Source organism: Colletes latitarsis, chromosome 8 (assembly GCF_051014445.1).
Source record: "Colletes latitarsis isolate SP2378_abdomen chromosome 8, iyColLati1, whole genome shotgun sequence".
NCBI lineage: Eukaryota > Metazoa > Arthropoda > Insecta > Hymenoptera > Colletidae > Colletes > Colletes latitarsis.
In genome coordinates this window covers 23,531,965-23,553,984 of record NC_135141.1, presented here as the reverse complement: position 1 = coordinate 23,553,984, position 22,020 = coordinate 23,531,965, and the positions used below count along the sequence as shown (strand labels likewise).

The 22,020-nt window shown below is 39.6% G+C and overlaps 4 protein-coding genes across 10 annotated transcripts; 1 reads left to right on the top strand and 3 right to left on the bottom strand.

Moving 5' to 3' along the window:
* Positions 1 to 95: 95 nt before the first annotated feature.
* Smyd3 (SET and MYND domain containing, class 3) lies at positions 96 to 2,527 on the bottom strand. 3 transcript variants are annotated; one of them, XM_076770743.1, is made up of 7 exons: positions 2,297 to 2,383; positions 1,859 to 1,976; positions 1,450 to 1,691; positions 1,069 to 1,373; positions 682 to 961; positions 436 to 598; positions 96 to 364 (listed from the first exon to the last, which is right to left on the bottom strand). In XM_076770743.1, the coding sequence occupies exons 2-7, from the start codon at positions 1,972 to 1,974 to the stop codon at positions 157 to 159; spliced, it is 1,314 nt and encodes a 437-aa protein (XP_076626858.1). In that variant the 5' UTR covers positions 1,975 to 1,976; positions 2,297 to 2,383; the 3' UTR covers positions 96 to 156. The 3 variants fall into 3 exon arrangements, with proteins under 3 accessions (XP_076626858.1, XP_076626856.1, XP_076626857.1); XM_076770741.1 differs by lacking the exon at positions 1,859 to 1,976 and having other exon boundaries at positions 2,297 to 2,527; XM_076770742.1 differs by lacking the exon at positions 2,297 to 2,383 and having other exon boundaries at positions 1,859 to 2,243.
* Positions 2,528 to 2,805: 278 nt separating this feature from the next.
* Surf4 (Surfeit locus protein 4) lies at positions 2,806 to 5,211 on the bottom strand. Its single transcript, XM_076770745.1, has 3 exons — positions 4,968 to 5,211; positions 3,593 to 4,267; positions 2,806 to 3,283 (listed from the first exon to the last, which is right to left on the bottom strand). The coding sequence occupies exons 1-3, from the start codon at positions 5,016 to 5,018 to the stop codon at positions 3,197 to 3,199; spliced, it is 813 nt and encodes a 270-aa protein (XP_076626860.1). The 5' UTR covers positions 5,019 to 5,211; the 3' UTR covers positions 2,806 to 3,196.
* Positions 5,212 to 5,936: 725 nt separating this feature from the next.
* On the top strand, positions 5,937 to 8,790 carry Mkp-4 (dual specificity protein phosphatase MPK-4). 5 transcript variants are annotated; one of them, XM_076770637.1, is made up of 2 exons: positions 5,937 to 6,876; positions 7,340 to 8,790. In XM_076770637.1, exon 2 carries the CDS (start codon positions 7,350 to 7,352, stop codon positions 8,391 to 8,393), a length of 1,044 nt encoding a protein of 347 aa, XP_076626752.1. In that variant the 5' UTR covers positions 5,937 to 6,876; positions 7,340 to 7,349; the 3' UTR covers positions 8,394 to 8,790. The 5 variants fall into 5 exon arrangements, with proteins under 5 accessions (XP_076626752.1, XP_076626751.1, XP_076626749.1 ...); XM_076770636.1 differs by having other exon boundaries at positions 5,938 to 7,070; XM_076770634.1 differs by having other exon boundaries at positions 5,938 to 7,172.
* LOC143344513 (dorsal root ganglia homeobox protein) lies at positions 8,755 to 12,808 on the bottom strand. The gene is made up of 3 exons (XM_076770638.1): positions 11,353 to 12,808; positions 10,424 to 10,599; positions 8,755 to 9,606 (listed from the first exon to the last, which is right to left on the bottom strand). The coding sequence occupies exons 1-3, from the start codon at positions 11,474 to 11,476 to the stop codon at positions 9,202 to 9,204; spliced, it is 705 nt and encodes a 234-aa protein (XP_076626753.1). The 5' UTR covers positions 11,477 to 12,808; the 3' UTR covers positions 8,755 to 9,201.
* Positions 12,809 to 22,020: the final 9,212 nt, after the last annotated feature.

Below are 22,020 nucleotides of genomic sequence, written 5' to 3'. Positions count from 1 at the left end.
GAAAGCGGTACTTTTTAAGATCCGTTTATGTGCTGCACATATTAACGGGTATTGCATTTTTAATAAAAACTGGAGATTAATTGTACTTGTTTAAGTACTAAAACCGTTTATTAGTATTATTACAAATTGCTAATACATTTTAATAAATATGATTTATTAAAGTTCTTTCATTGTGACCTGTTGAAGAAGAGGTTTTAAATTCTCTTTTAGGAAAGTGTGCTTTTCTCCATGAGTTATTGTTAGCACCGTTTTTGCTTTCTTTAATGATTCTAGAGCTTGTTTTGATTTGTCCAAATATAATTGAAGTTTTCCTGTCATAAGATACAATACTCCAGTGAGTGGATGAATCTCTCCATAATAGATCCTGACAACATGAAAATGAGTTATTATTTTTCATTTATTAATTGGATATGATAAAAAAAATCGTTTTCTTACAAGTAGCCATTAATAAGTCTTTTAGCATAAGATTCTGCTTCCTCCCAATGTTGCAAACTTACAGCTGAATCAAAAGCACTTTGTAGAGTTTGCACATGCTGTACATTAAAAGAATGTAAAATACCTTCTTGTTTTTTCAGACACATCTTGCTTATATCTAGATCTAAGTTCCCAGTTAAAAAAATTGTATATTTATCGAGTGTTGTTGCTAATGCAATTACCCAATATTATTATTAAAAAGGATACAAGCCATATTCTTCATGTTTTGTAAATGATGTGCACTAAACTCAGATACCTCCTTAAAGGTTTCTTTAAATTTTTCAGGGAACTGTGTATTACATTTTTGACACATATTTGTATCAGGAGTACATGGATATGTGCAAAATTTGTTTGGACATGCTGCAGCTTCTTCTAGTACATCTGGTTGTTCACATTTTTTGCAAGTACACCAAAAATAATATGAACTCTGTAATTCTGCACGCCGGTCCTTTGTTGTTTTAAATATGTCAATATATGATATTCTTATCTAGATATATAAATAGTTACAATTATAATGCTGTATATTGTACAAGGTTTTTCCAATAAAAACTTTCATTGAAGCTTAGTGTAAGCATAAAAATGTGAAACACTTGCCTGAGACCAATCTAAACAAGGAAGATCTTCTATTGTTCTGATAATTATAGTAGTTCCTTCAAAAGTAGGTACAGCATTTGGTGCACAACTATGATCTATGATAGAAGGTCCCAAATAAATGCCAACACCAATGCTATTCATATCAAAATCAAATATATTAAATGAGTTAATGCATATTCTGCCATAAATGCCCATTAATTCTGCAGAATTTGGCATAGGTACATCTCGAAGGAATTCAAATAAAACCCCACATAAGCACATAAAATGTTCCATTCTTTTTTCATCCTTCTTTATATCAGAATAATCTAATGATATAATAAGTTGATTATCAATGAATCAGAATGTTCATATTTTTTTTACTAATCATTATAAAATACTTACGAGACATTAAATCTTTAAATTTTCTGTAATTTGTTTCACTGTAATATCCTACTTCTTCACCTCCACCTTGATTTAATTTTATAATTATACGAGCTATAAGTCGTGCCATGTCTGGAACAACTTTTGGCGAAACTCTTTTTAAATTTGCACATTCTGTATTGTGTACAGGCCAAGCACTTTGTTGACAAGATCGATTGCAATAATAAACACACTGACAAGCAGAGCATTTTAGAAGTTTCCCACTAAAATATGTAAATAAAGCTCAAAGTATATGTCCTTTTGAGATATGTAGTTAATATTATTATAGACTTATTAAGTAATAAGAAGATTTTAAACGTATTACGAAAATGTATAAAAATATAATTAAGTTTAAAGACGTTTTCATTTTTTTAGAATGATCAAATTATACCTTTTTAAACAATAATCGCATCGATCAGTTTTATATTTTGAACTAAGAACATAAGCGAATGGTTTGGTAGTCAATATAGTACTTCCTTTCTTTATAGAATTTCCACTTATACTCATCTCTATTAAAAGTTTTATTTATTAAAAACGTTTATTTTCAACATGAATAAGCAATTACAAATTGTAAAGAATAATAGAAACGAGAGTATAGGAAACGATTGGTTTGAAAAGATAACCTAAATTAATATTGATTAAATGTTTTTACACATTCGTTTTCTTTTAATTTAATTTATTAAAAAATAAAAGAACATATTGATAATATATAGTAAAAACCCAAGAAATTCATTTAGTAAAAACGAGTCGTTGGTAGAAATAATAAATACCGAAGAATAATATATAGCGTACACTTACGACCGAAAGTTATTTATTTAATTGTAATTACCTTTGTAAACAATGGTCACATCTTTTAGTACGATACAAAGATCGTAAAACGTAAACAAAAGGTTTCGCAGTTAAAATAGTAGTTCCTGTAACTACGGGCAGCCGTTTATATCCATTCTGTATTCTCATTTTTATTAAAAACGAATTATTTGAAATTAATTCTTTATATTTTAATACGATATTAAATAACACAATGCAACATTAAGTAACTCTAGTTATTTACCACTTTGATCATGTAAGTTTACCTACAGACTATTTTGAGATCAGTTTATTTTAGTAAAACTTATTATTGGAAGAATCTAAATCTGGTAATTAGCAATAGTTATTTTACGAGTAATGATTGTCTAATGATTGTAGAAATAATTATAAATGAAAAAATCTGAAATGGAATATTTATTTGCAATAATTTAATAGTATAAAAATCTTGAAAACTTGATATTTTCATTGCTCTATTGTCTATAAATTTAATAAAATAACATAACTGTAGTTCTATGGAAGAATATGCTGATGTATTAAAAACACACAGAAAAAATATATTTTGTTTTGCCTTGATAAACGCAGTGTCATAAGTACAATGCTTCATAATATAAATTAGTCTTGGTGTTGTCTTCTTTTTGTTTGTATCTTAATAGTATTATCCTGGAGTTTCTTGTATTTTTTCTTTATAATTTCATGTAGTTTAATTTATGTCACCTTAAAATACATAATTTCAACAATACTCTGATGATACCTGTACCCACATTGATCAATTCAACATGAGTGCATGCTACAGCTTTTCATTCAATAAATTGTAAACATATTGTAAACTCAATTGAGCATAGGAAGGAACAGGAATGGGAGACTGTTTTTACTTAATAATCATGAAAATGTAATGATGTGCAGTCAGTTAACATCATGACATCTACCATTCTTTCTTATGTTCATCCATTGATACACCTCCAGGGCCTAAAGAGACTATCATTAAAAGCCCACCAATCACTGACAGTGTCTGCAAATAAACACATTTATTTAAGAAAAAAATAAAAGAAATATCAAGTAAGTTAAATACCGGATTCCCTCGAGTTACGCGGAAAAAAAATTGCGGCAATGCTCGAGTTACACGGTAATTATAGATGAATGTTTTTAAATAAAAAAGATAATAGGTATTACACAATATGTATTTCACAATAGTTTGTATATATTTCAGAATATTTCAGAGACTAATTCTGAGTCTCGACTTACGTGGTTTCGATTTACGCGGAACCAATTAATCGCGTAACTCGAGGGATACCTGTAATAATAGTTAATAAATTATTACCTGAAAGAAGTCATATTTAAGGAAGTCCCTAAGTGCTTTATATTCTGGAATGGCCCACCATGCATTGTGGTAGAAATTGAGTGCTGTTAATAATAACACAAGTAACAAGGCACTGAGTTTAGTTTTATATCCAATAGTCACCAAGATCATCAAAGTACTTCCAAGAATATCTTGCATAATTTGAAGTAATGATATTTCAAAGCGAATTAATGTGGTAAACATGAATGCCAACAAAATTCTGCCAGTTAATTGTAGTAGATTTTTAGGCTTATTATCTCCAAGACTTGGTACTCCAGCAAATAATGATCTCCCCTCTACTCTTGACTCAGCCAGAACAAGTAAAAGTGCACCTATTAATGCTAAATTTCTGAATAGGAATGTTACATCCCAGAGAATGTTGTAAGCTAATGTTTGTAGGACCACTATGAAGAATAAGATTTCGCAAGCAATGCTGACTTTCCATCTTCCAATAACCATAACACAACCTCCAAGCTGCCCAATTAAATTAACCAAGACAAAAAGTGTAGCTAAAAAAACACCACAATTCCATGTGTTGTCCATAAATTCTTTCTGTTCTGACCATTGAAACCACATTCTCAATCCATCTTCTAAAAATGTGGCTATGAGGCAAAGTCTTGCAAGAGTTGGTAGTATGTGTTTCCCATTGCGGATTACCTATCATTATGAAAAGAAATGTAGCTATAATAATGTTGAATACTTAAAATATGATAGTATACTAAATTCTTAAAATCATTCACAACATTTCTATTGCATCATCTGAACATTATCCAGCATTACAATAAAAAAGAAAGAATGAAATTAAGTTTGTGAAAGTTAATGATACATATATATCATAGCAAGCATTTTAGTGAAAACAGCATTACATAAGATAAACTGAATAATGATAAAAATGAACATCATTTACATATTTTTTCAAATTCTTATTAATGTAATTTATTTAAATTTAAAGCACAAGAGTAAGTTTTGCCGGCAAGTACAAGATGTATTGCACAAATAACGAACTATTTCGAATTATTATTTTACAACGAACTAAAACCGGGTGGGATGGTAAAATTTGTAACATGTATTTTCTCGAGAGTGCATAACCTTTCCAAGTATACAGGCAGTAATACAGGACAGTTTGCAACATTTAATGACATAAAACGCATTTTACAACAACGCATTATGGAAGAAAGGACAGATCCGATTTAAAATATGCGAGTATATATAGGCAATCGTGCTACGATGACGTTGACAGGAGTGCACCTGTGCTCCTACAGGATTTCTGCTGGTCTTCTATCACGAATTTTTTTACAAACACAACACTGCACACACACAAGAAAATAAATCGAGCATAATTGGCTCGTAACTTCACCTGATCAGCGATTTCCTCTGCTTTAGAGATCACCTCTTTAGAGATCCGCATCTTGTTTTATTCAAAAATCAAAAAATAACCCATACACTCACGTATACACACGTGCGCGCACGCAAGTGGTACCGCAGAAAAGAGAACAACAGAGATAGGTGAAAGGAGCGAGATAGAGGGAGAAAATCGGAGAAACACGGAACAGGCAGGTACAGTAGCTTGGCACGACTATGCGAGCAATATTCTCGCGACTCTTTCGAGTGATGTGGAGGATCGAGGTCGCGTCATTTCCGGCGTACGTGGTCAAACAACTTATTCCGCTATCTTTTCGAAAGTGTAAAGATGGGTTGACCACTCGAATTACATTTACTTTCTCGACTGTCATTTGAATTGACTAGTAAATTGAACCTCCTTTGGTAATTTGTCTCTTCTATTGATATGCCTTAGTCTTTAGTAATATACTTTACTATCTATACAAATATACAATAAGAAAGAACATTGTTCTTAATTTTTACGATTATTTCTAAGTAAAATTTAATACTTCAAGTCAATGAAATTGTGTTACAAAATTTAACCAAGTTCTTTTTATTCGAACAATGGCATGGCTACTTAACAAAGTTTATACCATTTTAAAACAAGTGTTTCTTTGCTTATAGAATACAATTTATCTAAATGTGTATTTTCAAACAATATGTAATTGATAATACAGATTTGTGCCGTGCGAGAGAAATATCATTGTTGAAGCAAGTGAGATCGTTACATTCATAATTAATCACTAGAAAGTATTCATTTGATTCGTTCGCTTGATGGCGCAACTACATCATCTACAAAAGTTTAAATATCGCAAAGCTGTTGTCAAAATATTGTTATTTCTTAACGATCTATACGATATGGCGCACATACGCTAATCGTGTTGAAATTAAATCCTTTAGAATGTTTTAAAAGTACAATAGAATTCCATTTATTGGAACGAAATTTTTATCAATTCCCGATGTAATGAACTTTTGGACTTCTATTATCTAAACTATTGCCAAGCGTCATTTTAGTTATATAAACAAAACATATTTATACTCTGTTGTCATTGTTGTCGATGTAAGATAGTGAAGATTGTATAACGAATTAGTTTCCAGGCATATTGACGTACTGTATTCCGTAAATGCAATTATTAATTATTAATGCAATGATTAAAAGCATAGCCGGATGTAAATAAAATTAATCTACAATGTTTGAAAGATTTAAAGGATTTAGCATTTATTCCTCACAAGTCATCTTCAAGTTCATAAAGATTGAAATATTATTATATATAATCTGAACAATGAGCTAAACGAATGATTATATCCACTTATCTGTACGAGAACTCCGGTTATTTGAATGAGAGGTTACAAGTAGTGGGGATAATCAGTGGACTCTTATTATATGAACCTATCCGATTATATGAACTGCTTGTCCCTCGTCAGGTTCATATAAATAGAGTTTCACTATATAGACGTACACACAAGCGATCAAATTGATTCTGATAGACTATGAACCATAATTGTCAGGTTTAATATATTTTTAAATTGTTGGCAATTTAGTTCTCAACATTTTGAGGGGAAAGTTACTAGTGCAGAGTTTACCATCTCTTCTAATGTTGGTAGATATGCGACATAAATGCGTAAAATGGATTGAATTTTGTTCCTAGTTTTACACTATTGATACGCTAGGGATCGTATTGTTCATGAATGTACAACTACACCAAGAGACCGCAGGCGTCATCGTACTCATGCGTTGATAATTAAAAATTTACTCTCGAGTCGTATTTCATAAATGTAAAATATTGTCTTTTTTATTATTTTATATTTTTAAAAAATAAAAAAAAGATATATTATTCACGTTCAAGATGTAGCAAAGCGTGTGCAAGATGTGTGATACGATGAAGGTTTGAAAACCGTTGATTATTTTGTTCTAGAAATGCAATTGCGTTTGCTAAAACAAAAATTTTTCATATTAGAAAAAAAAAGTCAATTTTTACGAAAAACATTGTTATTGAGGCTTCTTTATTAGACAAAATTCATAGAATATTTAGTTCTATGAACTGGCATATTTTAATTATTCGCTGTACGCATAAGCCAGGTAATAAACACTTTAATTTGAATTTAGAGCATGATTCATAAATAGGCTGGCAAATTTTGGATGTTCATCGTTCTACCACGCGTGGACAAGTCTTTTTATTTGGCAAGTTTATGTTTAATTTAATACTTCTTAGGTTTTACAAATTATTTTTGTAATTAGTAAGATTATGTAGAAATTTTATTTGACATTTATGTGCATTGTATATTATAATTGAAAAATTAATTAGTTACGTTCAAGATTGCATACCGTAGCTTTATTTTTTATTTCAGAGTAGCCAGCATGGCGCAAGAAGCTACAGACAAATTATTTAGAGAAGATTTTGATGCTGGTCCTTCTAGTTACGATGAAATTATTTCTGGTTTATTTCTTGGAAATCTTACAGCTGCCACGGATGTTGAATGGTTGAAAGAAGCAAAAATAAATTATATACTTACAGTGGATTCTTGTCCATTACCTCGGAAGATCCAAGAGCTTTTGCCAAATTTGACTGTAAAATACATACAAATTACAGACATGCCACGCGAAGATCTCCTGACTCATTTTGGAGATTCTTATGAATTTATAGATCATGCTTTAGAATCAAACAATAAAATATTGGTGCACTGCTATTTTGGTGTCTCTAGATCAGCCACATTAGTAATTGCGTATTTAATGAAGAAGTATGGTAAAAGTTTCTCCGACACGTTTGAAGTTGTGAAAGAAAAGCGACGTTTTGTTGGACCTAATGCCGGATTTCTAGCTCAGTTGAAACTTTACGAAGAAATGAATTTTGGTATAGACAGTACTAGCGTCCAATTTAAGATGTACAAATTGCAAATTGCTGCTGATAAAGTTCGGAAAGCAAAAATTTTACCACAAAACTGTACAGAATTGATAAAACCAGATCCGGCTCTTGCTACGGTACGTCCAGAGCCCACGGTTTATCGCTGTAAAAAATGTCGGAGAATCGTGGCTAGTGCTAGTAACATTCTGCCGCATATGCCGAGGGAAAAACAAATCTGGAGGCATATAAGTACAAAGAGAACGTCTAAGCAATCAAAACCTTCGCACGAGCCTGTGGAACCACAGAAGAAAGAAGAGCAACAGCCTGCAGAGCTTTGTACTAAAATATTATTTGTAGAGCCATTGGCTTGGATGCCCGATATAACGCATAAGGTCGAAGGAAAGTTGAACTGCCCAAAATGCAGTACAAAATTGGGTTCTTTTAGTTGGATAGCTGGCAGTCAATGCCCATGTGGCAGCAAAATAGCACCCGCGTTTTATTTGGTTCCTTCCAAAGTGGACTGGAGCAATGCTGTACAAAATGTACAAGTAACTGTATAGTACTAAAGACATTTGTATATTTAAGAATTTTTGGACGGACGATAACATACAAAACACATTTTTGGAAACTTTTTACGTGGTTGTAGCTCGTTTAGTACTATAAAAGACACGAATATGACCAATACATCTATAAAATTCGTATTCTAATTTTGTGCCAATATTCACGTACTATATATTGTACAAGTAACAATACTTGTTTATGACTGTAATTTTAGATGTTTCTTGCCGCAACAAGTGAACGTCCCGTTCTTCCGTACTTCAATATTTGTATTCGTATACATCTTCCTTTTTTTTTTACTATTAACGTACATATAATGTCGGCTTTGTAGATTATAATATCGTTTTCTGTATATATTTCTTGTATCAATAACATAATATATTTACGATTTTTATCATTTATTACGCTACATAAATTCTACCCTGTGTTTTGTGCTTAAACGCTATATACCTTATATAATTGCGTGTGAGCGTTTGGTCTTTATCGCTTCATTATTTCGCGCGCTTCTGGATTATCTTACATAACAGAATAAAAGCTTTGGCATTCGATAAACAGATTGGCATTTATCGAGATGAAGTGCCTTTGGGATTGCCGATAAGCACGTACAATCAGGGAAACAAACATCTGACCACACGCTACTCTTATTGTATTCCATATTTAAAAAAAAAAGTGTATGAAAATGTAGTCGATGGCCGGCAATTGTTCGTCTAAAAATAGTGTATATTCAAATATTGTTCTCTTCGGTGTATCAGGTTGCTTTTCCTGGTTGTACATCGCGATCGGAAGCACTTGCTCGGTTTCATGAAGATGTTACATGCTCGCGTGCATGGCGGAGTACGCGGTTCCGTACGGATGCGTTCTGAACCTAAGTGCGTTCAGACTGTTCATCGCGGTTCCCTCTAGTCCCCCGTGAATTTCAGTCTGATGGTAAGACGGAAGATTTACGTTTCCCAAATTACCGTTGATGAACCCGTGGCAGGTTGTCGTCGCTTGCATAGAAGCGTAGTGTTGCGACGACCGCCAATATTCGGTGTACGGATACGGAGCCGTTTGAGACGTTTGCAAAGCTTCCGTGTTGTTTTCCTGGGTGTGGGTTACTCTGATTGGCCGCAGAGGCAACGCGGCTTCCATTTCCCTGCTCGAGGAGACTCCGCGGTTAATAGCGGAACTCCTTTCGTTCCGACGGAATTTCGCGCGTCTGTTCTGAAACCATACCTGCGAGGGAATTATCGTTAGAACGTCTTATCGAAGAGATTCCGCCCGGGCCGAGGAAAGGAAGCGAAGAGGAGACGAACGGACGAATGGTAAGAAGGGATGCACCGAGCAAAGACGGGACAGCGTGACGGCTCCTGGCAGGCGTACAGTCCGCAGACAGACGGATAGACAGACATCCGCGGGAGACGCGGGACGTAGCAACAGCAGCGGTAGCGGATGGTTTGACACGAGCAACGAAAAGTGTGCTCTCCGCGCGACCGTGTATAGGAGAAGAGAAGAGAAGAGACGAGCCACACCACACACGTGCTGGATACGGCCGCGCATCATACCCTCTGTGCCGTATGCCAAGCACAGATGCTGCTGGAACGGCGCAGCTATCCCGGCAAGCTAATCATAGCTCCTTGCCCTGACAACCTGTCTCCTCCGATTTTCTGCCTAGCTATCCGCGACCTCCACCCTCCTTCTCCGTTACTCCCTTTTTTCTTCTCCTTCCTCTCCTCCCTACGCCACCCTCCGCCACCGCCTCCGTCTGTCTTTATGCCGCTATCCACCATAATCTCGCGGAACATGTGCGAACCTGGCCCATCACAGGCACCGATACTTTTTCTGATGGACATTCTTCCTCTTTGCAAAGTGGAAGTCGTCATCAAAAGATACTACCGCGACTTAAGGTCGAAGCTTTTTTCGTCGTGTCAATTGTCATCCGAGACATTCTTTGCTCCCTGGTTCTAGTATACAAAGTGTTTCTAAAAGGTCTTGTCAAACCTCGCGACTACATTCGACTCATTACGATAGTTTAAGAGTGTCGCGACGTTACCTGGACTCTGGCTTCCGATAAGGACACTCGGGTTGCCAGTTCCTCCCGGACGAAAGCGTCGGGATAGTGCGTCCTTTCGAAGACCCTTTCCAAAGCAGCCAATTGTTGCGCTGAAAACGTCGTTCTGCTTCGTCTAGGTCTCCTGCTCGCGGCCGGCGAGGAACTCTCGTTGCATTCTAAAAAAATTGAACCATCGAACCATGGACAAAGGATCTGCCTAGACCAAAAATAGAAAATCAGCCCCTGCTTATACGTTCAGAAAGTGTCCAATTTGTTATTGTACCTGAGAGGTCAAGGGGTGAGATTAATTATATTAAAACGAAAATCTAACCAGAATGCTCGGAGATGCCGCTTGCGATGAAGAAGCAACGCGTTCAAAAAACTAAAGGAGAATGAGAAGAGAGGCGGCATAGGCGCGGCTATTCTTGAATGAATCCACTGTGTTTGAGCATTCATCAAAGCGGTATAACGTGAACAGCATGACTGGAAATGCATGATTTCGATGGAATCAAACGCACCGTGGACCATGGATTGAACGTGGAAACGCGTCAAGGATATATTCCGGTTGTCTGCCTCTGCGAAACACGCGCGATCTCTAAACCGCGGTTAGCAATTCCTGTCACGTTACGTAAGCGTTTGTAAGAATTAATATATCGAACAGTATGTCCACAGAAAATTACGTAAAACACTGTGCGTCGCGAATGCTAAAGCTAACAATTCTTTTTTTTCCAATCTTGGCAAAAACGAAAGCATTAATCCTGCGGTCGGATGGCAAAACCCGATAGGTCGCTTTTAAGTAAAAATCCTGGTATGTAAAGTACTTTGATGGAGTTTCTTTATCACGTGTACAAAGAAAAAACCATGGCGGCAATTAACGATACGTCAAAATGTCGTAAAAAAAAATTAAATGGTTCGAATAGGATTCTTACCCAACGAATGAGTCGGCGTGGATAAAAGGCGCGAAACGGTGAAGTCTTGCGGCGCATGAAGATTCGCGACTTGCGAAACTATCACGCCGTTGTTTCCATCTTGCTCGGAATTCGCGCACAACATTGTATTCCTCTTTCGATTCGTTCACTGGACGCATCGATTAACGTTCCTTTGGAGGGCGATTATTTCGAGGTACGGAGGCGACCGTTGTAGGATAATTTCGTTAACGTGGTGTCCGACGGATCGCAATATGACATTTCACGCGTTTCAATCTCCGGAAACGGGCGTCCTATGGATTCGCCGGAACCGCCAAGTTGTTCGGGTAGATGTAACAATTATTTACGGGGAAACGAAGATATACGAGATGGGCCTTTCATACGTAATTTGCGTTCGAATATGTTAATCGAAGCATCGCCGAGGCGAAGCGTGACACAGCAATTAGGGTCTCGTTTGTCACGTGGTGGTCGAGCACGGCTCAGTGTTTTTACGACCTTCCGAAAAACGTTTTATTGGTTTTCCGAAAATATTTTTCGCCTCGCTATCGGCCTCGTCGTTCCAACTTTTCTATTTCTATTCGAACGATCGTCCGTCACTCGTTTAATAATAATTGTTGAAAGTTGAGTCGCGTTTATGTGTATTCCTCGGGTGAACATTAATTTCTCGTATTTTATCCCCAACTACCTTGGGAGCGTTTCAATTCTCCTGCATCCGTGACGACGCGTCGTCGTGGAAATTTTATCGGAGATTTACTGCCGAATATATTATCGATGGTTACGATTAAGATTTCGTCGTTCGTTACGATCAATTTTACGATTCGTTTCAACGTTCCCTCGCTGAAAGGGGCGACTCGAGTCAATGCGCGCCTTCACTCTTCGCGTTTAAATGCAACCGCGAGGATGCAAATTAGGTGGGATAAAAAGAACCCTGGTGACCCAATTATTGTGTTACACGAATATCAATTCCCGTCGGAAGAATCGCTCCTCTACGCGTTAGAGTTATAACGAAATTCACGATCCTTGTGTCTTCTCGTGGTCTTCTCTTTCGCAGTAGCGAGGATTGAGAATATCCTTCGTAGTTGGTTTCTCTAGGGAAGCGTAATGTCTTCGATTTCAATTTAAATGCGAAATTTGGGACATTCGCACGATGATCACCCACTACGGAAATACAGAGATCGTCGTTTTTGCCGCCTTGAGATGAAACGTTCGTTTACTCGGTCGGGACGCGCGCGAAATTCACAACTGATCGATCGATTTCATCGAAAGATCACCGCGGAAACCGTGTTCCAACGAAACCATCGTATTAGTCGGTGCGGCGGGATGCCAACTGACTTGGCCGAGTTAAAACGTACTTGAAGATCTCCTCCTCGGTCTCTTCATTTGTTTCTCCTCTTCGTTTCTTCCCCTCTCGACTGTTTGTCTCTCACTCTCTCTTTCTCTCTCACCCCCGCTGTTTCTCAACGCGTTCTGCCTTCCACGCGGAGAGACACGCATGCAGGAGAGGAGAGAAATAGCGCATTTTAAGAGTAGGTGGAGATTTCCTCGTCAAGCTCCACCTTCATTAGAAGCTGATTGGTTTCGAAACGATACCGCTGGGCCTTTGCCGTTTTCTCCACGCAACTCTTCGGGGTTAAAAAGCCTCGTTCGCAGACGATTCTTCAAGAAATTTTACTGTCATCGCGATAACACTTTCACGCTTGTCTTTTGTTCTTCCTTTTCGCGATGCTTTCAAAGTCGACGCGGGTTTTTTGACTCTCAACGCGTAGAACTCGAACTTCCGTATTTGAATTTCTGGGGAAAGTATCGAAATTTCGAAAGTGTACGAGTTCAGCATGGAAACAGAATAAACGACAGGCGCCGGCGTCACGGTGGTGTCGATTTTCAGGGTCTTTTCGAACCACGGTTCTTTATGCCCCTAGAACATTGGTCTTCTTCATGGCCGCGGCTTGGCTCTCGTTACACAAGGGTGTCGAGTAACGATTTCGCTTTAACGCGAGAACCCCGATCCTTTCTCTTACTCGCCGAACTTCCCCCGCTTTTTTCGAGATCACGGTCCTTGGTTCTTGCTTCTGATTCGAATTAGGAGAAAAGAGGAGCAATAGTTACTGTAACCGAAAGTCCATGATTCGAATACTTTGGAATTACGAGTGATTGAATCCAAGTACCGCGCGGATGAGGATATTTCGCCTGACCGGCACGGAATAGAATTCGAGAAGAAAGGAGAGTTTTACGGTGTTTGGTAAGGATCGACGTAAAAATGCATTAAAAGCTGGAGAACGGACTGTCGACAGCTGACCGCGTTCTACACTTCAGAGTGGAACGAACGTTACTGGCTCTCGGCAACAATTATATTCCCGGCGATTTTATTTATACGAGGCTTTTACGAGCGCAGTCACTCTTGCTGTCAACCGTGCTGGCCCAATAAAACGCGTCTGTGCGCCCGTTCGTTCGCTGTCCACTTTCGACGCTCGCTTAAGTCGGATTATTTTCCTCGGAATAAATAGGGAACCGCCGAATGTATCAGGTTATCTTACAAAATAGGCTCCGTTAACCCTTTGCTTCGCCAAATATTTGCGAATCTGTCGATTAATGCTTTCAAAACCTACAATTATTTGTACAGAAAAAACTTGTTGATAATATCGTGCCTTATAAGATTTTTAAAGTGATCGAAATCAAAGAGTCATCAATCGATAGATATTTTTTCATCTCTGCAAAGCACTCGGTTCTAACTAGAAGAAGACACCACTCGCTATATGTTCCGCAAGCGATTTTCGAACGCAACTGGAGAGTCGTTCGCCAAAGATGGCTGGTAGCCACCAAACAACCGTATGACCGCGCAAGAAAAATGGAGGAATCTCCGTCTCGAAGGACAGCAATAAAATAGCTTCGTTTTTGGTGTTCCAGCCGCGTTGAGACGGACGAGTGCGTCGCGACGCCGTGACACGTACACGTCGCGCATCGTGCGACGCTCGGTGGAAAATTATGAGTCGAGCCTGGACACTCTGTCGTGTCTTTGTCATCGTCTTTCTCTTCGCGATAGTCGTCCGTGTGCCTCCAAGACATCGTGTTCTCTCCTGTCGCTTTTGTCCCTCGCTTTCCAGACTCCTCTGTCGTTTTTACTCCTTGCAATACTATTATTTCGAGAAGTACATTAGCTTTCGATCGCTGTTTTATTTTCTGTTATAAAGCAGCCGATTTTTCAGAAGGCTGAGAAGGGATCGTGAGAGATCCTGCATCCGTCGAGACCGATCAGTGTCCGACGTTCTGAAACGCGAAGAGGGGTCGGTCTACCGAAACCACAGATGCAGTTTTGACCACCGTGACAGTGATCGTTGCTTGACAACCCCCAGAATAGTTTCCATATGCGTGGCTTCGGGGAAACATCCTCCAAGGTATTCTTCGTATATTTTCATATTCTCCACCGTCTTCTTCTTTCTTCGCTGTCCGCAGTGTATCTCGCTACCACTCGTACGATACAATCGAGCTATTAAATTAATCGAGATCGTAAGGTGGCAACAAGTATCTCGTAAAAACGTTATTGTAAGCAAATTATTTACATTGCATACGGTTAATGTCATTAGACTTGGCATAGAAGAGCTGCCTCGTCATCGTTCTGTAATTCCAGATTTCGACCACGATGGTCCCCTGACATATTTACGAGTGCTAGCAAACATGACTGTCGGTTTTTCCAATAGTCTCCATTTACTTCACGGGTCCTCTGTTCGACGGTATATTAAATTCACTTTTAGGTAGAGGTGATATCCCAAAACTCTGTCTGCAAGTTTGAAAGCTATCAGGCTCGAACGACGGAACGCTTCCTTGCAAGAAGATGTCTCAAGTTAGAAGCGGCAGAAACTCTTTCGAAATTGGAGTGGCTCGTTTTCGGGGTGAGAAATGGTCGGGGTCAGTATTTCATCGATATTTACAGAAATTCGCTCTGCCGTAGGAAGGGAGCTGTGCCCTGCGTTACGGAAGAACGGCAATCGTCACGGCAGAGAAGCCCGGTGAATTTACGATAATTACCTAACTATCAACTTCCGAGTTCTTCTTTCAAATTCGCCTCTCATCGGGTGTCTACAGACGTCGAAGGGTGCCGGCCGAGCAGCGACGTTTAATGTTCCGTGACGCCTTAAATCTAACAGTAGAAGAAGACGCGTCGTGGAGAGGAGCAACTCGTCCCCGGAGTACGGCAGACAAGAATGGTATGCGGATGGCGGCCATTGGCCACCGTGAAGACATTCGATTAAGAACTATGAAAGAAAATTTGGGGGTCTGCGAAACGGAACTCGATCCTTTCGAGCGACGGTTACGTTTTCGTCGAATCGGACGAGATTCACGAGGCTCTATTCTGGACGAATTGGGCCTAGTTTGCGAAGATCAATTAACAATAACCTCAGCTACCTTCATTCGTCGAATTCTATTCCTTCCTACGCGTTTTACGCAGTTCTTTAAGTTGCTAGCAGTATACAGAAAAATTTGTCAACATTCCAGAATTTTTTCCTCGAAGGTGTATAGGATTTCGGGGTTATGTGTGTTCACCAAAAATGATTGTATTTGACCTCCGCAACTGAAAATAATTTTTTTAGAACGATTCGAAAATTTTTTTTTTCGCCGAAAAATTTAAGCACCTACCCCTTGTCGATTTTTCTTAAAAATTCGTTTTTCATTTTTAGTAATTTTGTTTGACGCCCTACGGAAAAGTTGTCTAATACTTTTTTGTAGGTACCCATGAGCTCTACTTCAGAAAAAAGTTTCATTGAAATATATTCACAATTGTAGGAGTTATGGCTGTTTGAAAATTGGACCGTTTTTATGGGATTTTTCTCATTTTGCGGGGTCAAGAACCAACTTTTCGAATATTTTTACGATTTGTACATATTCTCCATCAAAATACGCGTAGTTTGCTTTTTTAAACATTAAAATCGTCCAATCCGTTCAGAAGTTATGACGTTTTAAAGATTCGCATGAAAATTCGGGCAGACATTTCTGGCCAGAAATTATATTTTCGGTAAGGAATTTTTTTCTCGAAACTGAGTAGGATTTCGGGGGTATGTCTCTTCACCAAAAATTATTGTATTTGACCCCCGCAACTGAAAATAATTTTTTTAGAATGATTCGAAAATTTTTTTTTTCGCCGAAAAATTTAAGCACCTACCCCCTGTCGATTTTTCTTAAAAATTCGTTTTTCATTTTTAGTAATTTTGTTTGACGCCCTACGGAAAAGATGTCTAATACTTTTTTGTAGGTACCCATGAGCTCTACTTCAGAAAAAAGTTTCATTGAAATATATTCACAATTGTAGGAGTTATGGCTGTTTGAAAATTGGACCGTTTTTATGGGGGTTTTCTCATTTTGCGGGGTCAAGGACCAACTTTTCGAATATTTTTACGATTTGTACATATTCTCCATCAAAATACGCGTAGTTTGCTTTTTTAAACATTAAAATCGTCCAATCCGTTCAGAAGTTATGACGTTTTAAAGATTCGCATGAAAATTTGGGCAGACATTTCTGGCCAGAAATTATATTTTCGGTAAGGAATTTTTTTCTCGAAACTGAGTAGGATTTCGGGGGTATGTCTGTTGACCAAAAATGACTATAGTTGACTCTCGCAACTAAAAATAATTTTTTTAGAACGATTCGAAATTTTTTAATTACACCGAAAAATTTTCCGGTCAGTATAGCAGTTAGATTGAACCACAAAAGTCCATAAGGTGTAAGGTGTACTCGTATATCTCGTCTGTGGTAAGAACTATTATCGCGCACACGCAACTTTTCGCAAACTGCCGCCTTACAGACGGAACTTTAAATGTTAATAACTTTTTAACGAAGCCTCAATCAACAAATTGGTATTCTTGATTCTCGTCTTATTTTGACCTTTAGAATCTCCCATTAAAATTTTTTTCTAAGGGCGGCCGAACACCCTGTATATTAAAGTATTAACTAACCTACGACATTCTTTCCTATATCGAAAGGTTCCGCATTCCGCGTTTACGGGGCGAATATCGGTTACGAGCGAAAAAGCGGAAGGTCGGCCGCAGATATGCGGTCATTGGCCACCGTGACGCCATCGCGTTACAACGAGCAAAGAACGACTCTGTGTCCAAGAGGTCTCCTCCCTAGGGTTGTACGGTCTTGTCTAAAGGAACCAAGAATATAGCTGGAACATAAATTTCCGACGAAATGTAGCTCCGTTCGCCCTCGTGCTACAATGCTGGTCAAGATCGCTCGCACGTTCCCTTAAATCTTCCGAGTGATAGCTTTTGCTTCTCTACTTTCGATGCTTTCGTCGCTTCGTTACGAAATAAGGTTACTAATTAAGGTTTAATTAAAGCACTCTCTTCGGCGACCTTCGTCGTCGCGTCGCAGCGTCTTGAATTTTCTATTTTCATTGCTTCGTTTTTAGGGACGACGAGTAAACGAAAATGGTTACGTATTTTCGACGGGAGGAAAGAAACCAAGGATTGTTTATCGGACATGTTTTGCCAACAATTAAGAGGTATATCGGTTTACTATGTAAGGAGATCTTTAAATATTACGTTTAACGAAGTCGGAGAAAATGTAATCCGATAACGATGAAAATTTTCGAGGAAAACGAGAAAAGTTGGAGCGCGGCCCGCGGGAGGAAGACACATATCATCCTTCGGTTTCTTCGCATCGTTCGGGCAATTATAAGGGTCGTGCGTCATTCTCGCCAATTAGCGGCAGAGGAAGCGACGTCGGAGCGGGTAGAAAATCCACCGTTCCGACGTTTCCTCTCTCTCCCTTCTGCTTCTCCGCCATTTTTCTTCCTCGCTCGTTCACCGACCGAACCGAGATAATTTTACTCGCGCTACCCCTTAGTCCGGAGTCTGTCGTCGATCTTGTTTCTTGACACAGAGCCCACCGCTCTTGTTTCAATTGTTTCAATCTCTCGATAACGACTCTTCCGTACCAAAAATGCGTTTCCCACTAGTGTCCTCTATTTATCGACCACCTTTGTTTTTTTTTGTATCGATGTCGAATCAATTGAGTTTCCAAGGATATTTTTTCTGTTACAAGTAATTCGATCTACTCAATTTTTAAATAGTCACCGAATTCAAACGAACGAAGGGGTAGTTATAAAAGAAACATTAAGGAAATCTTCGAACCTCCCTTTGAAATAAAAATGCGTGTAAAATGGAGTTAAAGCGCAGAAGGTTAGCGTTTCGTGAAAAGGAGGAAACGTCATTCTGTTTGGACAACCGCCGTTCATCCGCGGCGGCACGGGGAGGCACGAATACCAACCCTTCGTGCCCCGTGCGCGGTTAACAGAGCGTAAACTCCGTAACTCGTCGCACCACCCCCTCATCATCGCCGTGGCCTGTGCCACCGGTTCACAGTAAATTATGCATTCATGCTTTTTCTACGTTCGTTTACGTTTCTCATTGTAATGTATGTCAAGGGTTGACCACTACGACCAACGTGGGAGGTGGTACCTATGCAACTAACAACGCGAACGCGCACGAGAACCCCTCTGGACTCGAGTCTACCCACCTAATTACAGGGTCTTATCACTGGCATTTATCCTGTCGACGTTATTACGCCAGAACGCACTTATTATTGACGACGAAATGTCGACAGTAACCATGGCATACGCGGCCGACACGGGGTAATTTTGGGGATAATGGATAAGCAGACCAGTCAAGGGAACATAAGTTAATGCACGATTATTGCGACGAGGTCAGAGACGAGCAAAGGAGGAAAGCTGCGAGACTAGTAAAGAAACATTTTAGTTAATTTATCCTTTTTTTAGATACGTTCCTACAAAGTGGATCAAAATGTTAAAGAGATCATGCATCAAATTGCAGGGGAATCGAGAGGGAGAAAGAGAGATGTTGCAAAATCATTGCCCTTAATTTTTTAGTATAATTGATCGATGGCGATGGATAATGGAAGCCTGGCCGGAGCCATCTTTTTCATCGTATCCATTGGCACGTTTCCGTTAAGCCGCCCGGAACGAATAAATTGCTGTCTGGTGACTAGTATATTTTTTATGACCTATAAAGAAATGCCTTGCTTTCGAGTGGAAAGTGGTAATAAAATAAGAGTCGCTCGATAGTTCGAACGAAAGTATCCTGCTCGCGTTGCGTGGGAGCCCCGAAACGTTACAAAATAACGGTCTCGGTTTATACGTCCTCGTCAATTCTCTGGATAATGCTGACCAACGCTTTGGATAATCTCCCGAATTTGAATCGAATGAATTCTAATTGCACGGGAATTCTCGCCGCAGAGCCTCGTAGATCCCGATACAGCTGCTTTCGGGATTAACGGCGTCGAAGGGTCGACGAAGAAAGTGGAAGAGACGACTCGGATGAAAGAAAACGGTAACACGCACGATTCTATGGTGGGATAATGCGATACAACGGCGACGAATGGCCCAGATGACAATGACAGGCTTGATTCGAGAATCAGGCTCATTATCGTGTCCCGGATCCTTCTGTATATCGGACTTCCCGCGGTGAGCACGGACTATTTCTCGACCTGCCCCGTCACGCGTTTCCTTCCTTCGACGTTCCTGCCCTCCTATAACACCTTTTTCGACCTCTCACGCTCGGAGGGGCGTCTCGACCGATCGGGGGTGGCGTATATCGCACGCTCGTTCGTCTTCCTCCTCGGGAAGGACGTCCTCTCCTTGAGAAAAGAAGCACCGGCTTAAGAAACTGCCGCGATAAATTGTCGAATCGGCAAGGTTCTCGCTGCTCAAAGACCAACCCTTTGCGTTCCACTTTAGTATTGAATCGATGGGAAAGTAATTTCATTGATTTGTTAACTTGTTAAAAAATTCATTTCTTTGCTGATTTATATTGGTTACGTCGTGACTTATTAATCCCTTAGTTTCTGGAAATTAGTTTCTTTACCTTATCATCCAGTCTAGTTGATAGGATAAGAAAGTGTCCAATATTTGTCGTACCTATGGGATTGATCCCGACTCCGTAAACGAAATTGCTTCCTCCGTAAACCCGATACTGCTCAGTAAAATTGAAAACAAAATGAAATAGATGGTCGCACAGGGAAGGTAACTCGAGGATCAAGGTAAACGAAATCTGTGGATAATTCAGCTGTCGTTTTCATGGAGTATCCAACGTATTTAGGTTATTCTCACGCGGTAGTAGCATTCTTCGTTGACCTGTTTTCACGAACACGGCCTTCCATCAATCCCTCCCGGCAATATCTTCGCTCCATTGCCACCGCTGCTGCTCTTGGCAGTTACCCAGTCGGGGGTGTCACGGATAATCAGGGGTGGGATTTATATCCGACTGTCCAGTGCCCTCCGAAACGACAACTATGCCTAATATCCCATAGGTCAGGGTGTATCGCCACCATTTTCGAAATGTGGTCTAGGAGTATTTCGAGATCTTCGCAATTTATTATGTGACTCTTATACCATGCTAAGAATAACGCAATTCGACAATTTTTCTTGGATTTCTCCTAACGTATAAACCGCGTTATACGAGAGTCCAATTCGTGGTAAAACCGGGACGGTCAAGAATATTCGGAGCGGGGAAAGGGAGAGGAAGCGAACGAGTTAAGATTAGATGGGACTTGTGCGCGTTCTCTCGTTTCTTTCATGACGTCAACAAGGCCCTGATTTACTTCCGTTTAGATGGCGGACTTCGAATAGAACCGTAATAGCTTTTGGCAGCACAATCGAACGCTTGCGCTCTTCTTGTTTGTTCGGGAGCTGATACGGTTCGCGGCGCCGTTCCCGACCGTACTTTATTTTCGTAACGGAAGCGGGATCCGCGTGTTCTAGCACGAGAGAAGCTCCCATGGGAGGCAGTTTTGCTAACCGTCTCCTTCGATCTATACCCTCCACGCAAGAAGAGACGCGCACGTGTGCCTCTCGATGGGCTAAATTTTTTCTTCCCGCCTTTTCCACGAACCGACGCCCCCCGATCGACGACATTTCAACCATCTCCAATGTCGCGAAATCGTCTTTACTTTCTTTAAATGCAGTTTCAACCTCTAATGAAGATTATTCTGCGACGTACTTTATAGTAGTGTCAATTCTCGAGTTTCTCGACTCGTCGTTGGAAGGACGATCGAAAAGTAAGAAGAAGTGGTGGTAGCGACGAAAAAAAGTGTCACGGCGAAACGGGGAGGCGGCCACCTTCCAGAGAATAGAATCGGGCCCGGCTTAACGGCTTAGAAATAACGCGACAATAGTCGATTAGGTCGATGAGAGGGAGCTCTCTCCTGCTCTGTAGCTTCTAATAAATATCTCCGCGCCTCTTTTTTCCACGATTTCCTCGTCGTCACCGTGACATGTTTATATTCTTCTCTGGCGTCTGCTTCTCGATATCTTGCACCGTTTTCCCCAAGTCCACGGAATTATTGACACGCTTTATCGCTGCTGTCCGCCCCTGCAACGAGGAACTCTTCCGTACTTGACACGTGTTTATCGGAGCTCTGTCGTCGCGTTCTTTTGCCATCCGCCACGCGTTTATCTCAATTTTTCAATTATTCGTGACTCCCACGCTATCTTTGCTTTCTCGATGCAGCCCATAACGTCGTCGAAAAACGAGCGTCTGATTGTCTTTTGAAGCTTTCGTTTCAGAACGTTAGAAATAGATGTGTAAAATGTCCGATCGTTTGTGTTTCGTAGTGTAGAAACGCGTTCCGTGCGTAACTCGGATCGATATGCGAGCAGC

Excerpts from the sequence above, each read along its gene's own strand:
- LOC143344513 (XM_076770638.1), bottom strand. The coding sequence starts at position 11,476 with ATGTTGTGCGCGAATTCCGAGCAAGATGGAAACAACGGCGTGATAGTT. Across the intron at positions 10,600-11,352 it reads CACGCCGACTCATTCGTTGG|AATGCAACGAGAGTTCCTCG; the intron begins GTAAGAATCCTA and ends CAATTTTTTTAG. Across the intron at positions 9,607-10,423 it reads TATCGGAAGCCAGAGTCCAG|GTATGGTTTCAGAACAGACG; the intron begins GTAACGTCGCGA and ends ATTCCCTCGCAG.
- Mkp-4 (XM_076770637.1), top strand. The coding sequence starts at position 7,350 with ATGGCGCAAGAAGCTACAGACAAATTATTTAGAGAAGATTTTGATGCT.
- Surf4 (XM_076770745.1), bottom strand. The coding sequence starts at position 5,018 with ATGCGGATCTCTAAAGAGGTGATCTCTAAAGCAGAGGAAATCGCTGAT. Across the intron at positions 4,268-4,967 it reads CAGAGGAAATCGCTGATCAG|GTAATCCGCAATGGGAAACA; the intron begins GTGAAGTTACGA and ends TCATAATGATAG. Across the intron at positions 3,284-3,592 it reads TTAAATATGACTTCTTTCAG|ACACTGTCAGTGATTGGTGG; the intron begins GTAATAATTTAT and ends GTTTATTTGCAG.
- Smyd3 (XM_076770741.1), bottom strand. The coding sequence starts at position 2,424 with ATGAGAATACAGAATGGATATAAACGGCTGCCCGTAGTTACAGGAACT. Across the intron at positions 1,692-2,296 it reads TGTGACCATTGTTTACAAAG|TGGGAAACTTCTAAAATGCT; the intron begins GTAATTACAATT and ends TACATATTTTAG. Across the intron at positions 365-435 it reads AGACTTATTAATGGCTACTT|GATCTATTATGGAGAGATTC; the intron begins GTAAGAAAACGA and ends TCATGTTGTCAG.